The sequence below is a fragment of the Branchiostoma floridae genome, chromosome 8 (genome assembly GCF_000003815.2).
Source record: "Branchiostoma floridae strain S238N-H82 chromosome 8, Bfl_VNyyK, whole genome shotgun sequence".
Lineage (NCBI taxonomy): Eukaryota > Metazoa > Chordata > Leptocardii > Amphioxiformes > Branchiostomatidae > Branchiostoma > Branchiostoma floridae.
In genome coordinates, this window is record NC_049986.1 from 8207375 (window position 1) to 8235081 (window position 27707).

The following is a 27707-nucleotide window of genomic DNA, read 5'->3' on the forward strand; positions in this document are numbered from 1 at the left end:
CATTGATCGTAGTGAGTGGTAATAGGCTACTACTCTCCAAGCAAAGTTTGATGGAGAAAATCGTGACCTTTTCCTTAAATACGCCGTCTTTTTCTATGAGGGATACCTGACAGAAAAAGACGGCATATAAGGAAAAGGTCACGATTTTCTCCATCAAACTTTACTTGGAGAGTTATATCCTACCACACTCTTGTGTATTTGTAGAGTTCTTGAAAACAGGAATAAAAGACTTGTTGGTAGTGAAACAATGTTTTTACGCTTCGATCATTGTTACATCGTTCACGGTCTCTATCAATTAGACATTTTTGTCCATCTTGATTTTATCGCTCTCTCACATTAGATTTGAAGTCTACTGAAGATGTTATGTAAAAAATTTACTTGCTGCTGCCTAATAGTCCTTAGTTTACTCATGTTAGCTATTCCTTGCATTATTCACCACCACTTACTCCCCATCGATTGCAACATTTACGTCGCTATATCCCATTCTGTATTTTGGCAGGCAACGGCGCCATTTCAGACGGTAGTAGCACAAATTGGCCGTTTGACCATTCCAACGTAATACTAGTAATTCTCAACTGTCACTTTGAGTTTCAGAAAATATGTCACGAGCATGCCATGAATGCATACCTAAGCTATAACGTTATGAAAGTTGGATTTTTGTTGCTTTGTAGACTAATTAATGTACATTGTATATGTTACAGGTTCGATGAATCGTTGGTTACGAACGTTCAGGCCCTGGTAGTGCCTTGTGCAGCAAGTTCCCTTGCCGTTTCAGTAACAGGGTATATTTTGTACAGGACGCTGCCATTTTACGTTGACAAACTTTCAACGTCTTAACTTAAAAGTGCCAAAATCTCTGTATCCCAAGATGAGATTGTCTTCAAAACTTTTTTTGTTATCTCGTTAAATATGTGATAGTCACTTCACTGCTTCGTAAAGCTTATCCCCACTACCGTTAACGATTCAGTGTGACGGAAGTCGGCTATGCAAGCAAAGTCCTACACAGCACAGTACATTACAAGCGGGTCCGTATGTCCGTATGGGGATACTTGGCTCTAGAAAAGGATTATTGCCTAAAAAACAGATAAGGTAATGTTGCCAAAATTCGGGTGAATTTGTATATAAAAAAAATATTATTTATCAGAAAATAACACTCGCTTCTGGAGTGGAATGCCCCTTTTTAAATGAAGGATATCAAAATATCCCCCATTAATTTTACGTCCCTTCCGAAAGACTTGTGCAGCCCCAACCGAGATGCCCTACCCAGGATTGAACCAATGTTTCCCAGTCACCAACTAATTGAAACCAGGAGCTCAACTGTGAGGCTGCTGGCAGTTGAGCTCAAGGGCCATCCCAGGTTCAATAGAAGCTGTTAAATTCTTCGAAATGTACAGTGTTCATCTAATAATTTCTCCATATATGAAGGTGGGACATAGGGTATTGATGAAAATACTACAGAGAAATTCTATGGACTTAAATTTTCCTCTAAGCTCCCAAAAATCAGGAAAGATGGCAAAGCCTAATATAGATTTAGCATAACACTACAGTTGTATGAAAACTTGTATCTAGACTAATTTCTGGAGCATAAGAAGAAAGACATTTTTTCATCACATTTTTATTCGTGCTGACAATACTATAAATTGTGTACATTGACTTTATCTGATAATGGAAGGATGGCATGTTCACATATCTCTTTGTAAACATCAACTTAACTAAAACTGTTCCATTTCATTGAACATATTGAAATCTAAATACACATGAAAGAGCCAGTGAGATGTAAAACAAGGAAGTATGGGTATAACAATAAAGAAAAGATAATTGTTTACCTTTATATGTGGGGTAACGTATATCCGTTATTTTAAAAAAACAGGATATTTTGGGATATCATGTCAAAGGATGGTGGTTTCAAACTGAAATACATTTGTATTTTAAAAGTAATTTCCATTGACTTGAAATCCATAAATACCAAGTTTTAAAAACAACGGATATAGGCTACTCCACAGATATAGGTGAACATGCATTATGACTTTCGCACCTGCAGCTGTTGTTGTCCCTTTCTTCTCATATATGGGCATTCGCAGCTCTCCTTAGCCAAGACTTAACTGTGAATAAACTCATTTTTTCCTGCAACCTAATGCCTTTCTTCCAATTATCAAGAATATAAGATACATTTATTCAGTATCACACTGTTACACTCCTCCCCCCCCCAAAAAAAAATCAAAACAAAAAATTGATTGTTTAAATACACCCGAACAGGATAAAACTGTCTTTATTTCATTACTTGCAAATGTTTGTTTCTGTTAGTTCCCAAATGGAATACTTTACGGGCTCAAAGCCGAATACTGCCTTGCCTGTATATGTTGTCTTTTACCGGGCATTCATTATCGCTTCATGTACAACCTACAGAAAACTTTACCACCAAATTTACCATCCTCAAGTATAATGTATGATAAAAATTGATATGCACTTCTTTTCTGAAGTACCTTTTTTCCCATACAACATATTCTACAGTAGATGACTTCAGAAGTTGATGAGTAACACATGTTTGGCAACAATTATCTACATGTGCATGAATTTGTAGCATGAATCGCCTCTGGGTTGAGTAGTTGCGAGTTCAAATTCCGGCTATGTCGCTCACCTGACATGCACATTAGCATTGCAGTTCATTGTGCTTGTCGAAAAGAGCTAGGAGAATTTCTGTGTAACAGTGAACCTGTAAATACTGTACAAAGCATCTGTCTTCTCTGTCACAGTGGCTGAGTAACTCATCTGTTCATTGAGTTCATAGGAGCTAAACTGGTTCAAGATCGCTTTCAGTTTTCTTCATGAGTATTCTTAGATCAGAAATGTGTCATCTTGTTGAAGATTAATCTTTAACGTTTTCCCTGCAAAGCTCTCAACTATACACCAACTTTGCACTTGTAATAGCAGGTATTCATTTAAAATGCTTACCATCCTTTGGTAGCAAACCTACCTAAACAAACATATTATCAAATGCCTTGGCTGTACAATACTTTGAATTACTGACAAACGACTGTTCAAGTTTACTTACTGTAACAGGGTACTTATCCATATAACCAAGGAGGTCTATATAACCCCCTTGATATAACGCAATGCTCTTTATTTACAGTGTTGGCGTTTCCAAAAGTCCTGATTACCGTAATCACTAAAGCTGCCGTGCTTGTGGCATTTTAAGGCAGTCGGAGCAAAAAAATGTAAATAAAGTATACAACACGGTGTGTTCCGTTACAACCGAGGTATCAGCCCATCTATCGGTAGGAACGCCTGATGGCTAAAGTTATCGCCCAGTCTGGAACACCAGTATCAACGTGGCCCAGGTATGACAGAAGTGGCAATTCTACGTATGATGATGTTTGATGTGGACGGTCTCTACAGTGAAATACATTTATTGATTGTCCTCTTCAAAGTACTTGTGAGTGCTGGGGAAACGTTCTGGCGTGTAGTTGGGGTCGTTTCTGAGCCGGCGTCTAACGCTGCTACGCACCTGAAGAGATCGAGTATCATGGTCATGTTCAAATTCTTCTTAAACTATCGACTGATATATAGAGAGTGTTTTTGCGTGACGTCGTTACTGTATGCAATTTTGCTTTCCTTGCATTCATAGATCTGATCCTCTAAAATAGCAAATACTGAATGTCTACAGTTCAAAGAAGAAGATACTGTAAAGTACTTAAAAATTTGCTGGCGAAACAAAAAATTCTGCGCATGCACCCATTAGATGCAAATAGGGAAACCAACATTGTGGTTAGCAACTTTCTGCTTGCAGATATGAGAGAAAAACATTCTGCAGTATTCTTTGGCGAAAACAAAGAGCTCTTTCTGCAATATTCTTTGGCAAAAAGGAAGAGCTCTTTCTGCATTATTCTTTGGCAGAAACAAAGCTCTTTCTGCATTATTCTTTGGCAAAAAACAAAGAGCTGTTTTTCTACAAACTGCTCATAAGAATGTGTCGCGTAGTACCTGCTGTTCATAAGCAGCATGCAAGGTGGCGCTGCTCTCAGCCTCCTCTGTGAACTCCTCCATACTGGTTGTGGGCTGGACCCCTGAGGACAGCACGGCCTGCTTCAGGGCCTCGGGAACAACTGATGACATGGAACCGATCTCCCTTCCAGCGTGGGAAGTCTGGTGATGTGATATATGGGAAAAATTAAGCCATGGTGCACAATGGTACAGAAAATTCAGGATGCCTGGACCCAATTGTTTGTGAATGGGCGATACTCAAAACAATGGTCCATTTCGCTACAAAGGAATCTGTTTGGTGGAGTATCCTATCTTCATGTAAATAATGCTAACTGCTTCTGTTAAGTCAGACTGTTAGACCAAGTCTGATTGTAAAAACTTGTTAAAAATGACTCAACTCTCCTCTACTTTGGTTATTTTCTTGAAACTGACACATGAACACCTGTCGCCGTAGTGCAGGTATAATCTGTTCATTTTCTGATCAGTCCAACATCCGGTCCACTGATTTTTTTAGGTCCGTTTTTCTGGACTGGTCCAACAAGAAAAAACAGTTTTGTACCGGTTCACTGTACCGGTACCAACCCCTAGTGCACACACAACCTGAAAGATGCAAGGACAAGAATGGATCAAAGAACAGGAATGAAGATGTTGTTACTAGAGGTCCAAATGTGTCCCCACCTTTCTTCTCTTGGCAGGGATTCCTGTGGAGTAGGCATCACTGAATGGTGGCTGGGGCTGCAGGCTTCTCTGGGTTTCAATGTCCCTCTGGATGACTGGCACCCAATCCTGCAGAGAGAGATAACACACATTCTTAAATGTAATAAATTATATGATATTGTGGGAATGATATTATGGGAAATGTGTGTGTGAGAGTATCAGCAAAATGTCCGCAATTTTGGAAGGTTTTTTTTTTTTTCAGAGAAACCTCAAGCTAAAACAGAAAAAAACTTACATGCATTACAAATTGTGTTACCATGGTGACAAGTCCTCCACCAATGGGAGGCTACAAAGTTAATCTACTCACAGCAAGCACATCTGACTACCATGGCAGGCCTTATGACAAATAGTGCTACTGTAACAACATGTCTTCCACCAATGAGAGGCTACAAAATTGATCTACTGATTGTCATGAAATGATGTTACCATAGCAACAAGTCCTCCACCAATGGGAGGCCACAAAGATAATCTACTCACAGCAGGTACAACTGACTGCCATGGCAGGCCTTATTAGAAATGGTGTTGCCATAGCAACAAGTCCTCCACTAATAGGAGGCTACAAAGATGCTCTACTCACAGCAGGTACCACTGACTGCCATGGCAGGCCTGGTGCACCTGCTGGCTCCTCCTCATCATCCATAGCCTCAGGTTCGGGGACACCATTCAGGGAGCCGGCTTTCTCACTCCTCCCAGTATTCTCCTGGGGAAAATCATGTAGTCACATGTGGAAGCTACTGTAAAATTTAGTTATGTTTGCAGGGACTTCAACTTCTTTTCCCCATTACTACAGTACACTTCAGTCTTATGTGTAGTATTAGTAGCATTGTGGTAGAATTTTATGAGGAGGTCAACATAAAACAATCCTATATACTTCCAATATTAATAGCAATCTTTGATGCTTCACAATTTCCTAATTCAAGTAAAGGTTTTTTTTTCAACCTCTATTTAGCCTTGAGTTACATACTAGTATCCCTTCAGCCTAAGTCGGTTTTCAAGGGATCAAGGTTGCAATGGGTTTTTATCTACTGGGTCTAAGGTACAGTATGGGGAGGCCAAACCCAACCCTCTCCTTCCACCACCTTTACTGCGGTCACTTCCCCAACTGAAGTCAGATACCACCTTTACACTTTTAGTGGTGTGAGGAAAGTTGTGTTAAAGTGCCTTTCCAAAAGGCACAAGATTTAGTTGAATGACAGGATTCAAACCCAGACTTTTGGGTTCTGGGCCAAATACCCTACAGTTACTCCACATGACCCCACTTAGGCCACAGCAAGTACATTTTATGGATGACATCCTCTGCAGACTGCAAAAATAATGAGATAGGGCGAAAAAAAAACAAGATGGGTAAAAAAAACAAGATGGCAAATTTTCAAAATAGACGTTGTAACAAGACTTGAAGTGACAAAATATGGCATCACAGCCAACAAGGCATTCATTCCTGTACTTAAGAAGTGCACCAGTGTAGCTAAAGTGACACTAGTGTGGTAGACTGGTATCATTAACCATGTTGGCAACTTCACTCATGTGCCACTTTTACAACTAACTATCAAGTTGCACCTCTGCAACTACAGTCAATGCTACAGAGTTTCTAGTGTCAATTCTACATTCAATGATTAGGTTACAACACAACCTTTACCCATTTTTGTCTATCCGGCCTTCCCTGAAGAAGAAAAAAATTCTTGTATTTTTTTCTGAAATCAGGCAAAAATTAATGAGCATGTGTCATCCATAAAATTTACTTGCTGTGGCCTTAATCAAGTCCACAATTAAACCCTGACAAAAATACTTAACCCTCCGGAATGGAATATCCTCAAATCTACAATACAAAAAAAATAATAATAGAGATATCATGATATCAAGTCTATTATGTCAGATAGATATTTTGCACACTTGTGGTCGGCTTTCTTCAGCATTTGCTCGATCCCTTTTCTGTCCCTGGCAGCTGGTGACCTCCTCTGCCCTGGTAACCTCCTGTGCTCTATTGTCTGGGGTGGGAGTGACTTCTTCAGCAACCTGTATGGTATAGGATAAAGCGCACATGTACTGTAAATGCATTAAATTTCATGGTAGCAGGAAAATGGAGTGTTCGCGGTGGTTTCGAGTTTGCAGTAGTGCCCATCCCGCGAACTTAAATGCATTTACAGTGACTGTACTGTACTCTAGTCTTAAACTGATAAGAAAACCTGGCGCCTGTACGAACCATAAGTCGGAAACCACTTACTAGTTACTCGGCAAGGGTGCTACAAATGGACAGAACAGTTCACTCTTGACTTGACTATGCTGGCATGATCCCCTGTCACTGATCTAACTCTCAATTCATAGTACAGCACAATTTTCTATGTTATGTAGTATGTCGCATGGAGAAATGAATGAAAGTGTACTCAAAACATTTGTGTCTTGTACTAAGTTGTAGGTATTTGTATGTCCTATGTGACAGGTACCTCAAAAATTCATTATGATACTGTGACAATGTACATGTATAGTACATACAAGTTTCTCACAGTGCCAGGTGCTGCAGGTGTACTCTCAGGTGCAGTGTGTGCCACCTGTTTGACACATCTGTAACCTACAGCTACGACTATAAGTCTTGCAAAGACAAACATTTCTCACAGTGTCAGGTGCTGCAGGTGTGCTGTCAGGTGCAGCCTGTTCCACCTGCGCCGGCTGTGGCTCCCTCCTGACGTAGTAGTGCTGGATCTGGCTCTCGGGGACACTGACCGTCTGCATCAGGTTCCGCAGGTGTCCTGTGGACATGGTCTGCATCCAGGTCAGGATGGCTGGGTTCACCTCACCAGCCAGCACTCTCTGTTATAGGGGGGGAGGGGGGCATTGTGAGTAGAGATGTTACAAAGATAGGTACAGGTACAGGTACAGGTATTGATTACTGAGGTTAAGGCATAGGTCCAAACCTGTACCTGTACCTGAATATCTTGACAAAGTAAACTGTGGTTGTCATTGAGGATAAAGACTTGAATAAACAGTGAACAGAATGTTACTGTAAATGCAGAAACTTTGGAGGTGGTTTAATGCTTTCACGGTGGCTGCTTCACCGCAAGCTTAAAACCACCACAAACATTTTTCCATGGCAGTAAGAGACAACAGTGCATGGTGCTACCGCGAACTTAAAATCACAGTGAAATGTCATTTTTCCTACTACCGCGAAATTTAATCCCTGCGAACTTAAATGCATTTACAGTATTCTTTCTTGTGTATCTTACAAAGGGATCCCATGCTTTTGAGAGAATTTGAGAACAAAGATGGTGCTGTACAAATATGCCTGAGTGTACAAATTTCATCTTTTTCCAGGGCTGAATTTTTACGTTTTTTATTCTTGCAGATCATTCATACTTTTAGTAACAAAATAAGTCAAAAAGCTTAAAACACGTGTAAGTCTATTTTGGTACAGTAATTGGTATATTGAGATCTGGGCACAAGACCACTCCTGAAAACATAACCTTGTTGGCAAAGGTAATAACGTTCAAGCCAAGTAATGTTTGTTATGATACTTACCATCCTGCTGTTAATGATCCTCTCCACGCCTCTCAGTCCGTCTGTTATACAGCTTGTGGACAGCCGCAGCCATTCCTGTACAGCCACACGACAGGCCTCGAACAGTCGCTGGGCAAAACCTGCATCATCATCTGAAAAGAACATTTCACACTTTTTGAAGAAGCCTTTTTTTTCCTGCAAACACTGCATGAAGGGGTACAGTCCGAAAATCTGTCAATGAAAATTAACATCACACAATTTCTATTTTCCGTCTGAACCATATAACGTTACTCGCTGAAGTAAATATGAGGTATATTGATGTATTCCATTATATTCTATTCTATCTAATTCTATTCTACATGTATTGTATATGAAGGAATTTTTGCAGTTCTTGTTTGCACATGTATTGTATATGCAGAAAATGTTAGTTTTATGTTGACAATAATTTTAGTTTTATATTGTTTGCCTTTTTCACTGTGATCTCTTTACCACAAACTTGAAACCATCACGAAATGCTTGTTCTGTCTTCTGCTTTCCTTAAGCTTTACTTCAACGCTTCCTATTTCAAAATCATAAATAAAGGCACAAACATACAAACGCAATTCTGAATGCAAAATTCTACTCTATCCTTATCCTTTCCTATTCTGTTCTGTTCTATTCTATTCCATTTCATTCTTTTCTAATATAATATCTATTCTATTCTAGTCTATTCTAGTCTATTCTATTCCAGTGATTCTATTTCAGTCCATTTTATTCCGGTGTTTAACATTAGTTCACCTTTATCTGCAGGGTAACCTATATCCGTTGTGTAGCTAAACAGGGTATCCAGGGATATCACGCCAATGGAAGGCAGTTTCAAAATGTACTATTTTCACAATATTGCAGTTGGAAATCATCATCTGTCGACATGGTATCCCTAAATACATTGTGCTTAAAAAGGACGGATAAAGGTTACCCTACGGATAAAGGTGAACTGGTGTTACTCACCCGTAGAGTTGGCAATGATGTTCATGACCCTGTACATGTGATGTCTACAGAACTCTGTGTGTGTCCTCACAAGGTCGATGTTGTCATGACCCTGAACTTGGGCATCATTCTGAGTGAGAGAGAAAAAAGCTCATCACATTGAATAAAGACACATTGTTTTTAAAAGTGCCATTTGAAATTTTCTTAGTTCATAGACCTATAAGACAATCCATACTCACAATGGCATCTGTGATGTAACACTGCATACTGTCCAGTATCCTACCAACAGCTGCCTGTAAGAGAGAAGACAGTTCCAGTCAGTTACAATGCTAACTGGTATGCCAAGATGATGGCCTCAATAAGGCTATGGAACGTCCTAATCCAGCAGCAAAAAAAATCATGGACAGAGTGATAGCTAATGCTATTTCACCTTTATCCGCAGGGCAATCTATATCTGTTCCTTGTAAATTGTAATTTCGTTTCAAAAGTACTAATATTTCTAATTGCAGTTTTGAAACCAATGTCCGCCAATTTCATATCCCTTACCACATGGATAAAAGTGAACTAGCGTTACAACCATCATCCATCAGTAGTTAATGCCTAAAGATTGCTGATGTACACCTTCTGAGATAAATGATTGACACCTTCTGAGATAAATGATTGACACCTTCTGAGATGATTGATTGACACCTTCTGAGATAAATGATTGATACCTTCTGAGATGATTGATGGACACCTTCTGAGATAAATGATTGACACCTTCTGAGATGATTGATGGACACCTTCTGAGATAAATGATTGACACCTTCTGAGATGATTGATGGACACCTTCTGAGATAAATGATTGACACCTTCTGAGATGATTGATGGACACCTTCTGAGATAAATGATTGACACCTTCTGAGATGATTGATGGACACCTTCTGAGATAAATGATTGACACCTTCTGAGATGATTGATTGACACCTTCTGAGATAAATGATTGACACCTTCTGAGATGATTGACACCTTCTGAAATGATTGATTGACACCTGAGATAAATGATTGACACCTTCTGAGATGATTGACACCTTCTGAAATGATTGATGGACACCTTCTGAGATAAATGATTGACACCTTCTGAAATGATTGATTGACACCTTCTGAGATAAATGATTGACACCTTCTGAGATGATTGACAGACACCTTCTGAGATGATTGACTGACACCTTCTGAGATGACTGATTGACACCTTCTGACATAAATGATTGACACCTTCTGAGATAATTGATTGACAACTTCTGTGATGATTGATTGACACCTTCTAAGATGCCTTGAGAGATGATTGACACCATCTGAGATAATTGACAACTTCTGAGATGCCTTCTGAGATGATTAATTGACACCTTCTGAGATGCCTTCTGAAATGATTGATTGACACCTGAATTGAATGAGTGACATCTTCTGAGATAATTGACACCTTCTGACATGATTGACTGACATCTGAGATGATTGATTGACACCTTCTGAGATGGTTGACTGCCATCTGAGATGATTGATTGACACCTTCTGGGATGGTTGATTGACAGTTTCTCCTCCTCCTTACCTGGATGTTGGCCTGAGTTGGAGGCTGGTCCTGAAGCTGGCTGGTGACAAACTGTTCCAGCTGGGGGCGCACGTTAGCCAGCGGGGCCGACTGACCGAAGAACAGCCTCATCAGGTCAAGGAAGGTGAAGCTACTGGTCAGCAACTGGAACAGCTCGGCCAGGAAACCTGGTGGTCACGACAGAAACATCAATCAAACTCAGGATACTCCCAAATGTAGACTACTGATCGAAAGGAGAACTACAAAATAGACATACTGCAATGAAAAATACATCAAAACCTCAACTACAACAATACTGTAAGTTATATCTATTGTATTAAATGGTTAAAGCGTAACGAATGAGAAAAATGAGAAAATCAATATCAAACAAACAAACAAAAATGACAGAAATAACGACAAACTTAAGTATCTAACAAAGGGAACAGAAAATAATCTAATCAATACTTAAAAGATAATAGACAGTCATCTTGACTCAAGACTGTATGGACTTGACCTAAGCAAGTAATCAAGAGTAACCAAATAAAATAACTTGAAAATTAGAACAATGGCAGTACAGAGAAACAAATCTTAGTCCAAGTTGTTTACTGTTGTCATGTTTACCTTCTTCTTCTTGAATATTGTACTCAGGACTTATCCTGGTCAGGAAGTCAGCGATGGTCTCTGCGGACGGCTGACCGACCGCTGCCTGCTGCATGAACCCCCCGATCCCACCAATCAGGCTGTGGAACGTCTCGTCCGACACGCCGGCTCTCGGGGGCGGGGCGGGGGGCTGGTCGCTCTGATTGGCTGGCTGTGTGCCCGGGGAGGGTTCCGTGGTGGGGCTGCCGGCGGTTGTTGTTGTTGTTGTGTTTGTGGAGGAACTAGACATCGTGGATTGGGACCCGGCCTTGGAAGTGATACAGAACAACATTTTTACTTTAAAGTTTATTGCAAATTCTTGCCCGTGGGCTAATTGCAGGTAACATGAGAGATTCAGATAAAGCACCTCCTTGGATAAAGTAAAAACAACATCAAAGGTGTAGTCGAAAACTAGTAAAACCTAACTCTAGATCCTGGATTATTGGGTTCGATGAGACCGCTGAACAGACAAGTGCAGAGTGGAGACTAGCCGACTGCTGCCTACCCATGTCAGGGACCCCAGCAGCAGTATAATCAAATACTGGATACTACTACTTCTACTACCACTACTACCACCACTACTACAACTAGTACTACTTCTACTGTGTGATTAACCAAAAAACATGAAAGGTAGACCTCTACTCACAAAAGCCTTGAAGCAGTAGAGATAATATTGTTTTATTATCAAAATTGAAAATCATGACATATAGTATACTAATACCCTACCTCCCTGATCCCGTCTTGCACAATGTCCTGGAACGTGGTTGAGAAGCTCTGCGCCCCTTGGGGCGTGGCAGGGGGCGGGGCCTGACCCCCAGCAGAGGAGGCGGGAGGTTGGAGGATGGCATCAAACATGTTGACTATAGCCTGGGGGTTCAGGGGTTGGGTGGGGGGTCCCCTGGGGCCTGTTCCAGGTGCACCTTGGGCTAAAAAAAGGGAAATAAAGTGAATTTGAACCAGTTTAAGTACTTTAACTAAATGAAATCAATGAACGGTTAAGCTAGTCTTCTATTGGTCATAACAGAAAGACCAAAGATAATTTATACACATTCATTGTTCAAATTCTGTTTTCAATTATACACATTCATTATTCAAATTCTGTTTTTAACTGTTTTCAATTGATGTTTGTAAATACTTACCATTGTACTAGTATGTACGTTATTGTTTGTATGAGGTCCAGGAAGATTAGTGGCGTGTCCTCGGGTACGTTATTAGTGGATTTTCTAATGAAGTCTCAAAGCCTCAAAGTCCCTTGCTCTTTTTGACAAGCACAATGAACTGTGGACGACAACTTAACATCCCATCCTTAGGACTGCAACCCTTTCTGGTAGCATGCATGTCATAGCTAACAGTAAGAGAGGACTTACGGTGTAGATACGGGTTCTGCTGCTGCATCAGTCCCTGTAACACACCCTGTATCATAGCTAACAGTAAGAGAGGACTTACGGTGTAGATACGGGTTCTGCTGCTGCATCAGTCCCTGTAACACACCCTGTATCATAGCTAACAGTAAGAGAGGACTTACGGTGTAGATATGGGTTCTGCTGCTGCATCAGTCCCTGTAACACTCCCTGTATCATAGCTAACAGTAAGAGAGGACTTACGGTGTAGATATGGGTTCTGCTGCTGCATCAGTCCCTGTAACATTCCCTGTATCATAGCTAACAGTTAGAGTGGACTTACGGTGTAGATACGGGTTCTGCTGCTGCATCAGTCCCTGTAACACACCCTGTATCATAGCTAACAGTAAGAGAGGACTTACGGTGTAGATATGGGTTCTGCTGCTGCATCAGTCCCTGTAACACTCCCTGTATCATAGCTAACAGTAAGAGAGGACTTACGGTGTAGATACGGGTTCTGCTGCTGCATCAGTCCCTGTAACACACCCTGTATCATAGCTAACAGTAAGAGAGGACTTACGGTGTAGATATGGGTTCTGCTGCTGCATCAGTCCCTGTAACACTCCCTGTATCATAGCTAACAGTAAGAGAGGACTTACGGTGTAGATACGGGTTCTGCTGCTGCATCAGTCCCTGTAACACTCCCTGTATCATAGCTAACAGTAAGAGAGGACTTACGGTGTAGATATGGGTTCTGCTGCTGCATCAGTCCCTGTAACACTCCCTGTATCATAGCTAACAGTAAGAGAGGACTTACGGTGTAGATACGGGTTCTGCTGCTGCATCAGTCCCTGTAACACTCCCTGTATCATAGCTAACAGTAAGAGAGGACTTACGGTGTAGATACGGGTTCTGCTGCTGCATCAGTCCCTGTAACACTCCCTGTATCATAGCTAACAGTAAGAGAGGACTTACGGTGTAGATACGGGTTCTGCTGCTGCATCAGTCCCTGTAACACTCCCTGTATCATGTCACCCAGCTGTCCATCACCAGTACTGACAACTCCAGCCTGTGGAAGACATTGTAATTTGACTTTATTCAGGTTGCCACACGTACAAGTACAATACAAGTACAAGTACCATACAAGTCATTGTACTGATGTGAAACTTAAACAGAAACTTGTTGATGAGATTAGACATCCAGGTAATAAGATACGCCAAAAAGTAGTTACTCAAGCAACTGGATATGATTTTCCAAAATCATATCAAGGGCCAGGATACAAACAACAGATACATGAGAGATGCTTTTTCAAAAGATTAGAAATCATTGACGATGTTGCAGCTTACTTGTGGCTGTGGTTGCTGTGGTGGCGGGGCCCGCGGCTGTTGGTTCTGGTTCTGACGGACCACGAGGAAGTGGCGAGAAGAACACGGCAGGAAAGGGTCGGTGGGGTTCAGTGCGACAGTCCCTGGGACGGCCATGGGGCCCCTCCCCGGCTGCCCGGTGGTGAATCGAGGCAGGGGACGACCCATGTTACCCGGGGGCTGTGTGCCAGGTCTACCTGGGGCGGCGGTGCTAGTTCTTCCATTACCTGTAACGGGATTACATTGTACATTGGTCATATAGTACTAGTGCTGAGCTCCATTGCAAAAAGTTATTTCACTAACTAATGAACAGCTCTTGCATGTCTAAACCATGTTTGATATAAGGTCCAAAAATGTCATATTCTACACAAACAGACTATGAAAGGGTGCATTGATGGTGAAGGTTAGACATTCAGATACATAATACATTAAATATGATAAATTAAACATACTGTAAGGTCTAATATCTAACAGAGTCATACAATATAACCAGCTGTGAACAGTAAACATGTCTTTGAAGAGAAGTGGACAAAGTACTGTAATTGCATTGAATTTCATGGGAATTCAATTTCATAGTAGGGAGAAAATGGAGTGTTTCTGGTGGTTTCAAGTTTGTCAGTAGGAAGGCAGGCAGAAAACAATAGATTTTGCAGTGGTTAAAGTTTGTGGTGCAGAGGTCAACATGATAAATGCAAACATAAAACCACTACAAAAATGTCTGCATTTACAGAATGCAAATTGTATTGGCCTTATCCAGTTGTTTCTTGTATGAAATTTTGTAGACTGTACGGAACAGTACTGACCAGCTGGCTGTTGTTGGGGCGGCTGCTGCCCCTGACGCTGCCCAGGACCCGCCATGTTTGCTGCAGCCGTGGCTGCTGCAGTGGCTGCGGCTGCTGCTGCAGTAGCTGTGGCTGAGGCGGCATGCTGGGATACTTGCTGCATGATCTGCTGCATGAGTTGGGGCGGGGCCATGGGGATGGCTCCTGTGGAGAACCTGGCACCTGGAGGGTGGATTAAAGGTCAAGTTACAAAACCTGTTTGTTTTAGCATAAAGTTTATCTGTGTTGGTAGAATATATTATAGAAAAAATGCTAACACTTTACTTCCAACACTGAATGAAATAAACTTTCTGATACTTTATCACCCCCTCCTGCAAAAGTGGTGTGTTCCTGACGTTACTGCTGGAGATAGAAGGGTCATTCTGTGAACAGGGTCAACGGAGATTGACCGAAAATTTAGAGGGGTAAGTCCCTATAGTTTAATTCAGTGTAGGAAGTAAAGTGTAAGAATTTTTTCTATAAACTTGTTTGTTGGTTCTACATTTGTATTTTATTCTATTCTATACTTAACTGGGCAAAGCCCCCTTAAGGCCACAATAAAGGGAATTCTGCTCAGTTGTCAGGAGGTGCAAGGTACCTGTGTGGCCGGTGGTGGTTTGATCATAAGGCCACAGGGCTTGAATTTTATTTTGTGGGTTAGGTGCAACCTAAAAAATTGGGTACACCAAAAATGTTTTGGGTGTACCACATCAAATAAAGTAGAATGTCTGAAAAACCTAATTACAAACCTTACTGCTACTCTTCTGAGCTTGAATCTGAAATGGGAGCTCTGTGACAAAAATTCCAATTTTGGATGCACACCCAGTATTTTGAGCCCTAGGCCATGTTGATTTGATTATATGGATGACATCCACGCACACATAAATGTAAGATTGCTGCAAACACGTCACCATTCATGGTTGTCAGTTTGTTCGAAGATAAAACACACCTGCAGGGTTAGTTGTTGTTGTAAAGTGTCTGGTCACTGTCACACTCGGTCCAGGGGCGGAGGATGCAGGGGGTGCACCCTGAGCGGTGGAACTTGCAGTGGAACCTGTTGTGCTTGTCCCTGCAGACACACCTGCTATGACATCAAAACAAAGAACCAGCTAAAAAATGGCTCTACCCCTGTGCTGTTGCCAAGAACAATGTGGGACTCAGAAGCTATTAAAACTTGTAGCACAGAGACTGGTTTACCTGGATGCCTGTTAAGGTCCTTTTAGACACACCTGCCATTATATCAAAACTAAGAGCCAGCTGAAAAACTGCTCCTCCCCTGTGGTATCACCAAAAAACCTGGGGGGTTCAGAAACTGCTAGAACTTCTTTACCCTGTAGACCCTGACACACCTGTAATTACACAAAAACTAAGAGCGAGCTGATTGCTCCTCCCCTGTGGTATCACCAAAAAACTGGGGGATTTCGAAACTGCTAAACCTTAAAGCACAATGGCTTCTTTACCCTGTAGACCCGGACACACCTGTAATTACACAAATACAAATGTACTAAGATTCAGCTGGAATATGGTTTTACCCTTGTGGTGTCGCCAAAAAATTGTGGGACTGTTGAAACTGGAGCACAGTGACTGGTTTACCTGTGGAGGCCTGCTGAGGTCCCTGTCCAGGGGGGTGGATGGTTGCCGTGATACGGTTGATGTAGAAACCCTGGGGACCCATCTCCAGCATCACCAGGGGGTCAGAGGGGGTACCCCCTCCACCTATCACCTGTCGGAAGGTTGCACCTGGGGGAGGGGGTATATGTTAAGTAGACAGCAGTCGGAGTGTACGGAGTGAATGTCAAAACAATACACATTCTGCCATAATGTTTGCCCTTCCTGCAATTCGCTTGTTCTTGTTCTACGTGTATCTTACAATAAAGAAAAATCCTTTACATGTTCCTGGAGCCTGATGATTTCTTGATTTCTACCACTAAAAATCACACATCAAGGTACAAACTAATAAGTAATACATACAATCATCAATTTCTATCAAATATAACTTCAAACTAGCTAGTGCCTTCAATACACTTGAAAACAGCTGGCAGGGTATATAACTGTAATATCAGTTAGGGTTTATATAATGCACATGTATATTGAGAATAATCTAATACTTCAAGCTAACCAACATCCTTTGGTTCGCTAATGTGTAATGTCACAGTATGTCTCAATAAAAGAGAGACAAAAAGAAAAACTGTGGTGTGATACCTGGTTGTCCCTGGTTGGTCTGTGTAGTGGTGGTGGTGGTCCTCATCTCTGTTGTCTGGGTCTGAGTCTGGGCACTGGCCAATGGGGTGCCTGAACAGGGCAATGTACGATAATTATCTAAAAGGCCCAGCACTGCAGGGGATTGTGGGTAAGGCAGAGGTCAAGGCCCCTAAGAAGCAAGCAACCATATGGGTCTAGACAAAAGAATTACTCACAAACGCATGACCTCATTAAACCATGAACTTAGATTTAGAGGACAATGAATCATGACAATTCTTGTGCACTTGGAAATGAGAAATGACTTATTGACAATTGAACAATTGAAAAAAAACAATAACCCAAACATACTGTATATGCATAGCAATCTTCTACAACTTCTGCTACTTCAGATATTATTAGTTGCATATTCAATTTGACCTAAAATGGGTTATGCAAGCACCAAGGAAAAGCTAAAAAAGCCCTCTAAACACTGTCATTTTATATCTAACTGTAAATGTAAGAAATATTTGTAAAAGTAAATTGACACATAAAAGAACACCAACCATCTGTTTGAGTATGGGCAGAAGCCAAGTCATTATTGGCTGCTGATGCATCCTGGGAGCTGGTTGGTGCAGCTGTGGTATCTGGTGCATGAGCAGTCTGGGTAGTGGCAGTGGACACCTGTGCCTGAGGTGCTGGTGGAGTCTGGGAGGTTGCCGAGGAGGTCTGGGGTACAGCAGAGGTGCCGGTTGATGTACGGGAGGCCGCAGCGCCCATACCAGGTGCGGATGTAGTGAACGTGGCCTAAAAAAAAGAGCATCATCACATTATAAAAATTCAGTAAAAAAGGTTACAATTTCAATAAAACCCATCAAGGTATTCAGTATTCATCATTCAATTTTACAACTACAGACAATATGTATGACTCTTTGTTTAAACCCTATTGGAACATGCCTTTTGATTGTCCGATTTCCTTTGTCTTTGGTTAAACATTCTAATTAAGCCTAATGCTTGAGTTGAAGTGTAACATTTCATAAGTAGCTAATAATACAGTTTAGCTATGGCTCACTTCTAAATTATTGCTGGAGTCAAATCGAATCTTTTAATACATTTTACATTCAACTATCAACCTCACTCACTGTCTGCCATGTATATGTACCTGTATGAGGTGTTTTTCAATATTGAGCCACAATATCTAGTCTAGTCAATTATCCATTTATACACCTCAACGGATTTCACCATCATGGTAAATACTGACCGAAGAGGGAAATACGACTTCAAACCATATGCCCAACATGGTATAGCATTTTGCTCTATGATTTGATAATTGATTGGAAGACAATATTTAAGCATAATTTTCTACATCTAACACCAAGTGATTTGGCAATCAGTTTTAAGGGAATTCTGGCGGGTGGGGCACCTTTTCTTTTTACATCCAGTTACCAACTGACCTGATTTTGGAATTGCTGCAATATTGGAATCCGTATCTGGCTGGCAGTCTATTGTTGTGTGAGAAGTGCAGTTTTAGACACACATAAAACTTCTATAACACTGACAACATTTACCTGCACATTGTAGGCAACACAACGAAAACCCAGAAAGTAGGCAAAAAAAAAATACACATGATTCAAATGAACGTGGCGGACTTTGAAAGCAGGCAATCCCCCAAAACACACACACAAAAAAAAGAATAGAACAACGGGTAGTCATGCGGGCATTCTAAAGAGAGACTCTGTTAACATAGTTTTCTATCTCACAATGACAGAAAAAGCACTTTCCTATGCCTGGACCTGTAAAGTAAAGTATCTACTTGCTATACATGTATGTTTGGACAACCACCTTGAGGTGTAGCCAAAAATGAGTCCAATGGAGCAAAGCAGGCCCTGCCCCAGAGGTGTAGCCAAAAAAAAATCTTTAAAAAGGCATTTGTCTCACATAGAGGTCTGTCTTATAAGCGACGGAGAAACAACCTTACCTGTACAGGCCCCATCATCTGTATCTGGGGAGCGGGCGGGGCTCGTAGGTAGCGGGGCGGGGTGCGACTCAGGTCCAACATGATGTCCGACAGCGAGTGGTAGGCGTGGGACAGGTTGTGTAAGATCTGGGAGATGATGTTCACCAGACGCTGATTCTCGCGATACTCCTCAAACTGTGGGTAGGAAAACATCCATCCATCTTTTTTTAAAACGTTCCTGATTATGACTATGAGTTGTTACTAAAAATAATAAATAATAGAAAAGAACATGTACATGTACATGCACACACTTTTGTTGCATTTACTTGCAGCTAATATTTTTGTTTCTATAAAATTAAAGATTTTCACAGTTCATATATTCTGCCAATCTCTTCACATTGCAAGATATTGTTCTGCCTACCATTTACAGGGGGCAGATGAAATGCATGTAGTAGATAGATGTCCATTGATCACTTCCTGTCATTCTAAAATGAATGTGAGTAGCAAAAGGAAAATCTATACCTGCAAAAACATAGACACCAAAACCTTCCCATGAATTAGTAGACTCTTCCATTGACCCCAAGACCTGGAATGTCTGTCATGTCTGATAAAAGATAAGTTCTACCACCTTTTAAACTCTATTTCCTGTCACTCAATGCAGTACTGAGAAAAATTCTATATTGTTTGTACTTCAATGATTTTGCTACAGCAAAGGCCACTGCTGCCAACTGCCAACAAAAAAACACTGTCAATATTTCAAGCTTTACAGTAACCACTACATCCTGCCCTGTGGTTTGAACTAGAGTTTCTGAGATCCCCGCGGGAAATCCTACACACCTGTCCCGTGTAGTCCACCTCGTTCCTGAGGATCTGGTGGTACCTCTCCATGTGGGGCCGCAGACGTTCGTTTAGCGCCTGGATCTCGTCAAACACGTCCGCCAGTACGGCCGGCGCGGGATGTCTACAGGAAACACATGGGTGAGGAACCAGCTACAGCTTCCCATTCAAACAACTATAACATCCTTGGGATACAACTACAGTCAAAACTGCACAAGAAGACCATTCAGGGGACTGAGGAAGTCTTGTCTATGTGGACAGCTGGTCATGGTTCTTAAACTACATTGTACTTAAAGCTTGTGTCAGTGGGAAGAAATTATCTAAGAGGTCTTAACGACCAGCAAAAAGTGCTTACAAGTTACATTGGCCAGGTGTGGAGGTGGTCTCTTGTACTGGTTTGACTACAAAGTTTACAAAGACTACTATTCAGGTATCAGATACTTTTAATGATGCTGCATTTTAAATGACAGAGGTGGTCTTAGTATTTTGGCCTTCGTGCCATTATAAGCTCCTTACAATGTGGGCACATTAATCACTGCAGTTACATTTTTCATTTGAGATGGACATAAGACACACATTAATCTTTGCATTTTCAACAAACAGGTGCAGCTACTCTACAGTGGTAGTGTTTGTTTGATTCTTTCAAGCTGAAAACTTAGTCATGCTATTGTAAGCAATCTTTATCCCAGACTTTTTACAAACTATTATTTTTTTCTTGTTGCTCCAGATATTTTTTGTGAAAAATACAAGAACCAACAAATTGGTGTTGGATACAAACAGAGATAAAGGGGGCTTGTATCTTACTGTGGTCCTGGCCTGGCAGTCCCGGCAGCAGAACTAGTGGGGGTACCGCTGGTTGTCGGGGTGGAGGTCTGGGTGTTGGCACCTGTAGCACCTGGCTGACTGGTGGAAGATGGTCCACTGGCACCAGGTGCCGCAGCTGTACCAGGTGCTGCAGCTGTACCAGGTGCAGTGTCACTGGCACTTCCTCCAGTCTCCTGAAAGATCACAATACACATATGAGCCTCTTCTTTTAGATTTGGATCTCCAAGTTGTTCCCTACTGTCTTTGTAGGATTATCAAGATTATAAAGATTAAACCTAAGATTATAAACTGTTGGACATCTATAAATACTGACCATTAGTGATTGAGCATTAATATTAGATCGTTAAGATGAAGATTTACATGTGTCCATTGATCATTTCCTTTCACTACAGTGAATGTGAACAGCATTTTGAAGATATGACTACAAACACACACAGACTGAACATAAATGATACCTTCCCATGAATTAGTAGCATCTTCCATTGACCCTCTGACCTGGGATGTCTGTCATATCTAACAAACAACTAGTACTTCTCCCACCTCTTAACTCTACTTCCAGTCACCTTCACAAGTCTGACCTTAGAGGTGACACATCTTCCCACTCACGTCATGGCACTCTACGTCTATTGACAGTGTATTCACATAACTCTTGACACACAAGGACACAAATATCCAGATATACATGTAGATACCGAAAATAACTTTCCCTTTCTACACATTAGTCAATCATGTTGTACTTCTGACCTGTGTTTGACCCCCTGTCTCCCTGGGTGTGGCTGTCTCTGTTTCCATGGGTTCTTCTGTGCTGGTGGTATTGGTGGTGGAAGAGGGGATGGACTCAGCGTCACGTGATGTCACACCGGCCCCCTCGCCCTGGGGGGGCTGTTCACCCAGACTGGACGGGAGGGAGTTGGACCTCTGCCGACCAGGGGGGTTCTATAACAGTATTTGGGGGGGGGGGGGGCATTGAGATTGAAAGTTTACTAGGACAATGAAGGTGATAGCTTTTTCCAGGGACACATTTTCAAACCAGCATCCAGGTAAGTACAAAAAGTAATATTAATAATAATACATTTTGTAAATAGGCAATAAATAATAGGCAACAAAACATATAAAACTTACAAAGAATGGATTCTCAATTGTTGAAAGGTCAATGCAAAAATTAACCAAGTCGGAAGATTTACAGTACGTCACTCCTTCTACAAATTACCTTTAAGCCAGGCTGGCAGAGAATCTGTTCAGCAGTCAAGGCTGTTCTTCCCAAGGACATTAGACTAGCACTCTGGGGAGGACTAGCTAGGCCACCAAACTCTCCCTGCATGACTCCTCCCCAGAGCGCTTGTCTACTGTCCTGTACTCGGGAAGACCTGCCTTGCCTGCCGAACAGATTCTCTGTCGGCCCTGGCTAAAAGTCTGGTTTCCAGGGTATCTACAAATGTGGTAAATCTTGATAAGGCCTTGGAAAAAGTGTTGTGTTTCCTGTTTCCCTACCTACAAAATGTACATGTACCCTAGAAAAAACTGCCGGTCCTAGCTTTTTTTTTTGCGTGCACAGTAGAGTCACATACATCTGCATGTAGCTTCCAGTTAGAATTTGTAAGTAAAAACACTGCTTGTCCTATCTAATGAAGGATAAATTTATCTATTATGCACAATATCAAAGTTTGACATTGAAAGATAAGTGTCCTCATGCATTTCAGTTTACTTAGTTCAACTGTATTGTAATACGTCTCACCAATAAGTTTTGGCCTGCCTAAAAAAAGATAATCCCTTACCTATCGACCCTAATTTTTCAGGACTGAAACAGGAAACACAACATTATTTTCCTAGACCGCAAGAAGTGAAGAAGCAAACAAACTGACCTCCAGTCTGTTGAGACAGTCATGAGCCTCCCGCACCATCCTCTGTGCCTGGTCTATCCTGAGCTGGGACTCACTCTGTAGCTGGGGCATGGCGATCTGGCCCAGGTTAATGTGTACATCTACTGAGGACCCATCCGGCTGGAGGAAAATCAGATGAACAAATATCTCTAAGAAGAAATACTCCAACAGTGTACAATACTGTTTTCTAGTACTGGTTGTGTTGTACACTAGTGTATGTAATTGATCTGTCAAAGGTTAATGTGCTGATGACCCATATGGCTGGGGAAAAATTAACATGAGGGAGTTCAACATCCTCATATTTCCAACAAATATTTCTTAGAAAAAAAACTACTACTCCAATGGCACACATACCATCTGTAGTGCTATTGGATTGATAAGTTATCTGTGTTCAACTTGGTAGAATCCATAGTTTTACAATTTGAGCTCCCAACATGAGATAGGCCAAAAATTTGTGTCAAGTGTTTCTTCTGTATTGGAACAAAGCTCAAATTGTACAACTATCTTTAGGTCTAGTACATATTATCTTGTGTACTGGTTCTCATAAAAGGTAGTAAAGTATGTACAATGTATTGGCAGATGTAGATTCTACTCAAAACATAATACATGGTGAGTAATTCTGCATTCTTTCCAAGAACACTTAATGTTATAACCTGTTGATTACACTGCACAGAATTTGACTACTTGGAAGCAGAATTTTGAAAAGCCAGTATTCAAGACATCCATGTGCTACAGTAAAGCATTTACTTACCAAACACCTGCTGTGTAACTGTATGGAAATTTTCTACAATACAATCCATGTACTGTATACCTGGCTTCCATTACAGTGTTCAGCATAAACCTTTAACCTACAAATCATTGTTGTGTCTAGACTAATCATAAGTTCATGCTATGTTTGTAACAATAACAGTGCTGAATGGATACATGAATAGTTAAATCAGCTTGCTGCATAAATGGATGATACAGCTCTTTCTTGCAAAAGGGATTTACCACTCAATATTTTCTTAGTCCTCCCAGGTATGCGGTCTAACTAGGGTGAGCACACTGGACAGAGTTACATGGAAGCGCGGTGTGAAGACTAGCCAACTGCTAACTCCTCAGGGTTGTGGACAAGTTTTCTCAAATTTACTTGTCCTATCGGGCACGCACATAAACATTTTACTTGCCCGAACCAATTTTTCACTTACCCAAAATTCAAATGTCATTGTTACAACTAATACGAGTATATGCATTTTCACTTCCAGCAATGGAATTCTCTGTTGACCATTGCTTGATGTCATGACAGTAAAAAGTAACAAGTATATCACAATTGCACTCAATCAATGGAAAAATCTTACTTGCCCGGCAAGTGGTGTAGGTCATGCACTTGCCCAAACAGCACGTTCACTTGCCCGGGACAATAGGGCTAGTGGACACTAGTCCAACATTGCCCCTGTGTCAGAGATCCCAGCAGCAGTGTAATCAAATGCTGGCTACTACTACTGGATACTATTCCTGTTACTCAGAAATACAATTCAATCTCTATAACTGGATAAAAAACGGAGATTTACTTCCATACATTTCGAGTGACATCCATCTCTTCTTAATAGTGATGGATGTCACTCGAAATGTCTAGAAGTGTTTGAATATTATTTACCTGGATGTCTAACCTTCATAAATGTACTACTCCATTTACTTTCCTGCAAGCAAAAATGACTGCTTCTACTTCACACTGCTACATGTAGCTAGCTCTTTTTCTTTCATACCTTATCAATGCAGCTAATAACAATCCATACATCAACACATCTACATCATAGGACATTTATTTATAAAATCCAGTACATGGACGAGTGCAGGTTAGATGCAGGTAGACACCAGAAATACCCGCACAGCTCCAAGTTTACCTGCACTAACCTGCATATGCAGGTGGTATTTCGAGCCCTGTATACAGTATTAAATGTGATTTGTGGGAAAAACTGAGGCTTACCGAAGCTCTGGAGGTCACCCGAGCATTCCTTCCCAGATCACCCATACCAGATAGCACACTCTGTACCACATTCTGAAAAAAAACCCCAGACATAAACAAATGAAGAAATTGTGTCATGCAGGGGTGAGAACAGGTATAAGAAATTCAGGAATAGGTGCAGTTCAGGTCCAGAGGATCAGGTCCAGAGGATCAGGTCCAGGTCCGGAACTGAACCTGGACCTGATTGTCTGTGAGAATGGGTGATACTAAAAAAAATGGTCCAATTTTCTACAATGCAATGTATATGATGTAGTATCCGACTCCCGCTGGCGTTTTAAAATCTTGTCTTCATGTAAACTCTGTAAGTCTGACTGTAGAAAATTGGTAGAAAATTATTACAACGTTAAACTCTGCTCTACTTCGCTCTTGTTCTTTCCTTGAACCGGTAAGTGCCAAAACGTGTAAATCCCGCCAATATAATCTGGTCATTTTCTACTTGACCCAAAATCCAGTCCACTGATTTTTTTCAGGTCCAGTTTTTACGCCAACTAAAATATGGTAGCCCATAACAGGGCAACCAGGAATTTTGAACTATGTACTAGATGTACTCTCTCATTTTAGCCAGGCATCCATACTATTCTAGCTCCAGCTTGTTCCTCTGATTCTTTTCGTGCACAATAGCATGTGTCTCAACATTTTTCCCTTCATTAGTTAGTCATTAACTAGTTCAGGCATGGAGCATTTCTTTAGAATTGGTGTAATGGGGATCAAATATACGGATGCCTGTCCGACCCTCATTACCGAATATCGCCGACTTTCAGAAATTTTTACTTACAGAATTTGACTCACAGCCAATAAGAGCTACTGCACACATTTTTCATAAATATTCAAATGCTAGACATCCTGTATTAATCTTACCATGTCAGACATTTTGGCAATCAAAGGAGTAAACTAGAGGTAAAATATGATGAATGCCAGGCCAAGCAAAGTCTTCATTTGCATTCTGTTACTGAACCAAAATCAACATTTGCCCAGATGTCATCCGTAAATTAAGAATGGAAGGCCAAAAGGAAATGAAAATGGCCTCTGATTTCATAAAAACAAGTCTGTAAGGCAGGAAATGGGCATATAACACCAACTTGAATCTGGTTAGGATCCACCACATCTGCTGGCAGGGTGAATGCACCAATCACAAAGTTGTTGCCATTCCTGTCTCCTCCTCCCTGTGTTGTGCCTGCTGATTGGCTGGAGCTGGAGGATGTAGATGTGGAGGCTCCGGATGATGATGATGATGACGTGGGGGGTTGTCTGGGGGGTGGGGCTCGCTCCACCAGGTGAATCACGTTGCCGTGGACATCTGCCAATGATAAATAAACAAATAAAACTTGGGGCAGACATTTCCTGTGATACCTTGCAGGATATGAGCAATCCTGTCTGATAATTACCATATTTCCCACAGTGCCTTAGGGCATGGAGAAACCTTCTTGACAGCTTCCATGACTTTTCAGTAATCTTCCATTACACAGATAAAATATAATTTTTTTCAAAAGCAACCATCCTGGACTTTGCCTTGGACGTGCCACGTTTTTTTTAACCAAATGATATACTTCATGACAAAGCAAACTATCACAAATAATGATAACTTCCTTAAGGTGATAACAGAAGGATAGGCCTTCATATGACAATATTTTTCTGGGCAAAACTTCAGACATACAAAATGTAGGAATAACATGCACTACGTGCCGCATGATAATGTTGTTAGGGCAAACTCTGATGGACAGCAACCCTTTTGGAGGTACTTAGTAGTTTCTTTCTCAAAACTAGTTCCCATGGTAGTCACAGGTCTATGTCCACAAACTAAAGGTAAGGGACTGCATGGGGGGATATTGACAACGTTATCACTTATAAGTAATTTTGGAGGGCTGTCAATGCTTAATGGCAAATTCATGATTCAAGAGAGCAAGCAACACGTAGCTTGGTAAGTTAGTTGACTTGTTTTTTCAATAACACTTAACAATGAATTCAGGAGAACAATTAGTGTGGTATGCAGATTCAACCTCCTTGGTAGAATCATGACCTATTACTATGATCGAGCTTTAAAAACAATTTACTGACAAGTGACAATACTTGAATTACAATGAATCAAAAATTCAAATAGCTTGCTGTGCCTTATGGAAAAATCCTAAATCTACATCAAACGTAGATCTTTACTATAACCTGTGGCATTTGTGGCCATGCTATGAAGTGTCTGACTAAAAATGTATGCTTGGCTAGAGGACTGTTTCATGCCATCTCCCTACAAAAATACAGGCCAGCCACAGAAGAACCCAGACATAAACACATTACACACTACATTTGTACCTGCAGCTGGCCAGGAGTCAGTCAAACATTCAAACCACCTCATACATATTCATGAGCAACACTTCCTATACGTGGGTGTGGTGTAGACATAGCTTGAAATACCACTTGTCAGTTGTGTAGCCTTATTTAACCTCCTTGGTACTACACACATTTGTGTTGGTAAAAATTGGAATTGTGCCAGGTATTTCTGATATCTTCTTGAACTGATTCATGTACAGGGTTATTTTTTTGTCGTAAAACTTGCCTTAAACAGTTTTGAGTTATGACTCATTCAGACACCTGCAGAGCCCATTACTAGCACATAGGGCAGCAAGTTTTCTTGCTGTTTCAGTAGCAGGGTATATTTTTACAGGGAGGGGTTGCTAGCCTTTCCTCTAAACCCATATGTACAACAGACTTAACAACAGACTTGATGTTACACCTTCAAAACATAGTTTCTGTCGGACTTGTCCAGAAAGAAATTGAGTGGTATAGATGAAATTTATGAGCAGGCTTTTAGCCAGGCATGCGTCAACGCCTCATCTGGACGCACTTTTCTTAGAATAACAAGAAATTTGATGCTCTGGACACCCTTACACTGGGGAAATTGTCTGACAAGCATGAAATTCTGATTGACCAGGGATGCTACCAGGTCACCTGTGGTCACAGTCTTCTACTATGACCTCTGTAACAGTATTTTTACCTCTTAGGATCCCTTAGAATGCACTATTTTAACTTAAAATCATCAAAAACTCTGCACCATGGAAGGTGGATGCCCCCAGACCCCCCTACAATAGTCACTTACCGTGACTCACCAATAAATTTGGACTCCCTATTATAAAATCCTAGCTAAAAGCCTGTTTA

The 27707-nt window shown here is 41.1% G+C and overlaps 1 protein-coding gene across 3 annotated transcripts in view; it reads right to left on the reverse strand.

Moving 5' to 3' along the window:
- Nucleotides 1-1599: 1599 nt before the first annotated feature.
- LOC118420796 (large proline-rich protein BAG6-like) overlaps nt 1600-27707 on the reverse strand; it is a 29934-nt gene continuing 3826 nt past the window's right edge. The window contains exons 4-30 of one of the 3 annotated variants that reach the window (XM_035827791.1): nt 25643-25860; nt 24525-24596; nt 22541-22678; nt 21423-21614; nt 20658-20851; nt 19854-19977; nt 19038-19211; nt 18514-18561; nt 17626-17866; nt 17084-17173; nt 16475-16621; nt 15831-15962; nt 14864-15064; nt 14043-14287; nt 13672-13765; nt 12083-12282; nt 11339-11624; nt 10739-10905; nt 9393-9446; nt 9175-9283; nt 8209-8339; nt 7309-7503; nt 6589-6711; nt 5276-5398; nt 4660-4767; nt 3982-4143; nt 1600-3505 (exon numbers count right to left, since the gene is read on the reverse strand). In XM_035827791.1, coding sequence (XP_035683684.1) covers nt 3407-3505; nt 3982-4143; nt 4660-4767; nt 5276-5398; nt 6589-6711; nt 7309-7503; nt 8209-8339; nt 9175-9283; nt 9393-9446; nt 10739-10905; nt 11339-11624; nt 12083-12282; nt 13672-13765; nt 14043-14287; nt 14864-15064; nt 15831-15962; nt 16475-16621; nt 17084-17173; nt 17626-17866; nt 18514-18561; nt 19038-19211; nt 19854-19977; nt 20658-20851; nt 21423-21614; nt 22541-22678; nt 24525-24596; nt 25643-25860 — 4067 coding nt within the window. In that variant the 3' untranslated portion in view covers nt 1600-3406. Of the gene's footprint in view, nt 3506-3981; nt 4144-4659; nt 4768-5275; nt 5399-6588; nt 6712-7308; nt 7504-8208; nt 8340-9174; nt 9284-9392; nt 9447-10738; nt 10906-11338; nt 11625-12082; nt 12283-13671; nt 13766-14042; nt 14288-14863; nt 15065-15830; nt 15966-16474; nt 16622-17083; nt 17174-17625; nt 17867-18513; nt 18562-19037; nt 19212-19853; nt 19978-20657; nt 20852-21422; nt 21615-22540; nt 22679-24524; nt 24597-25642; nt 25861-27707 lie in introns of all 3 variants that reach the window. The other 2 variants (XM_035827790.1, XM_035827792.1) reach the window with 2 other exon arrangements.